Consider the following 299-nt stretch of genomic DNA (forward strand, 5'->3'; position numbering starts at 1 on the left):
GAATCCGTATGCTGTACAACGAAGTGGCGATCTATTTGCAAGTCGACCATCCAAACATCTGCAAACTCCTCGAGGTCTTTGTAGAGAACGGTCAGACGCCAAAAGTTGTCGTGCCTGATCCTACTGAGCCACTGGTGAATGGCGTGACTCCTCCGGGAGACAGCAGGAGAAGCTCTGTCACGGGAGACGTGTGTGGCCAGAATGCGAGTGCGAAAGCGGCGGTTGTCGTCTCACCAGGCAGCGAGGACTTGACGCCTGGCGAAGGTAAGCAGCACAAGGGGGGGAAGGACCAAGGTATG

The 299-nt window shown here is 55.9% G+C and overlaps 1 protein-coding gene across 1 annotated transcript; it reads left to right on the forward strand.

The window, feature by feature from the left end:
* Positions 1 to 2: 2 nt before the first annotated feature.
* CSUI_011570 (calcium-dependent protein kinase cdpk4) lies at positions 3 to 263 on the forward strand (the record flags this gene model as incomplete). Its single annotated transcript, XM_068071668.1, has 1 exon — positions 3 to 263. A coding segment is annotated over exon 1 (255 nt), but the record flags the coding sequence as incomplete, so codon positions are not given.
* Positions 264 to 299: the final 36 nt, after the last annotated feature.

The sequence above is a fragment of the Cystoisospora suis genome, assembly GCF_002600585.1.
Source record: "Cystoisospora suis strain Wien I chromosome Unknown contig_13955, whole genome shotgun sequence".
In the NCBI taxonomy this organism is placed as follows: domain Eukaryota; phylum Apicomplexa; class Conoidasida; order Eucoccidiorida; family Sarcocystidae; genus Cystoisospora; species Cystoisospora suis.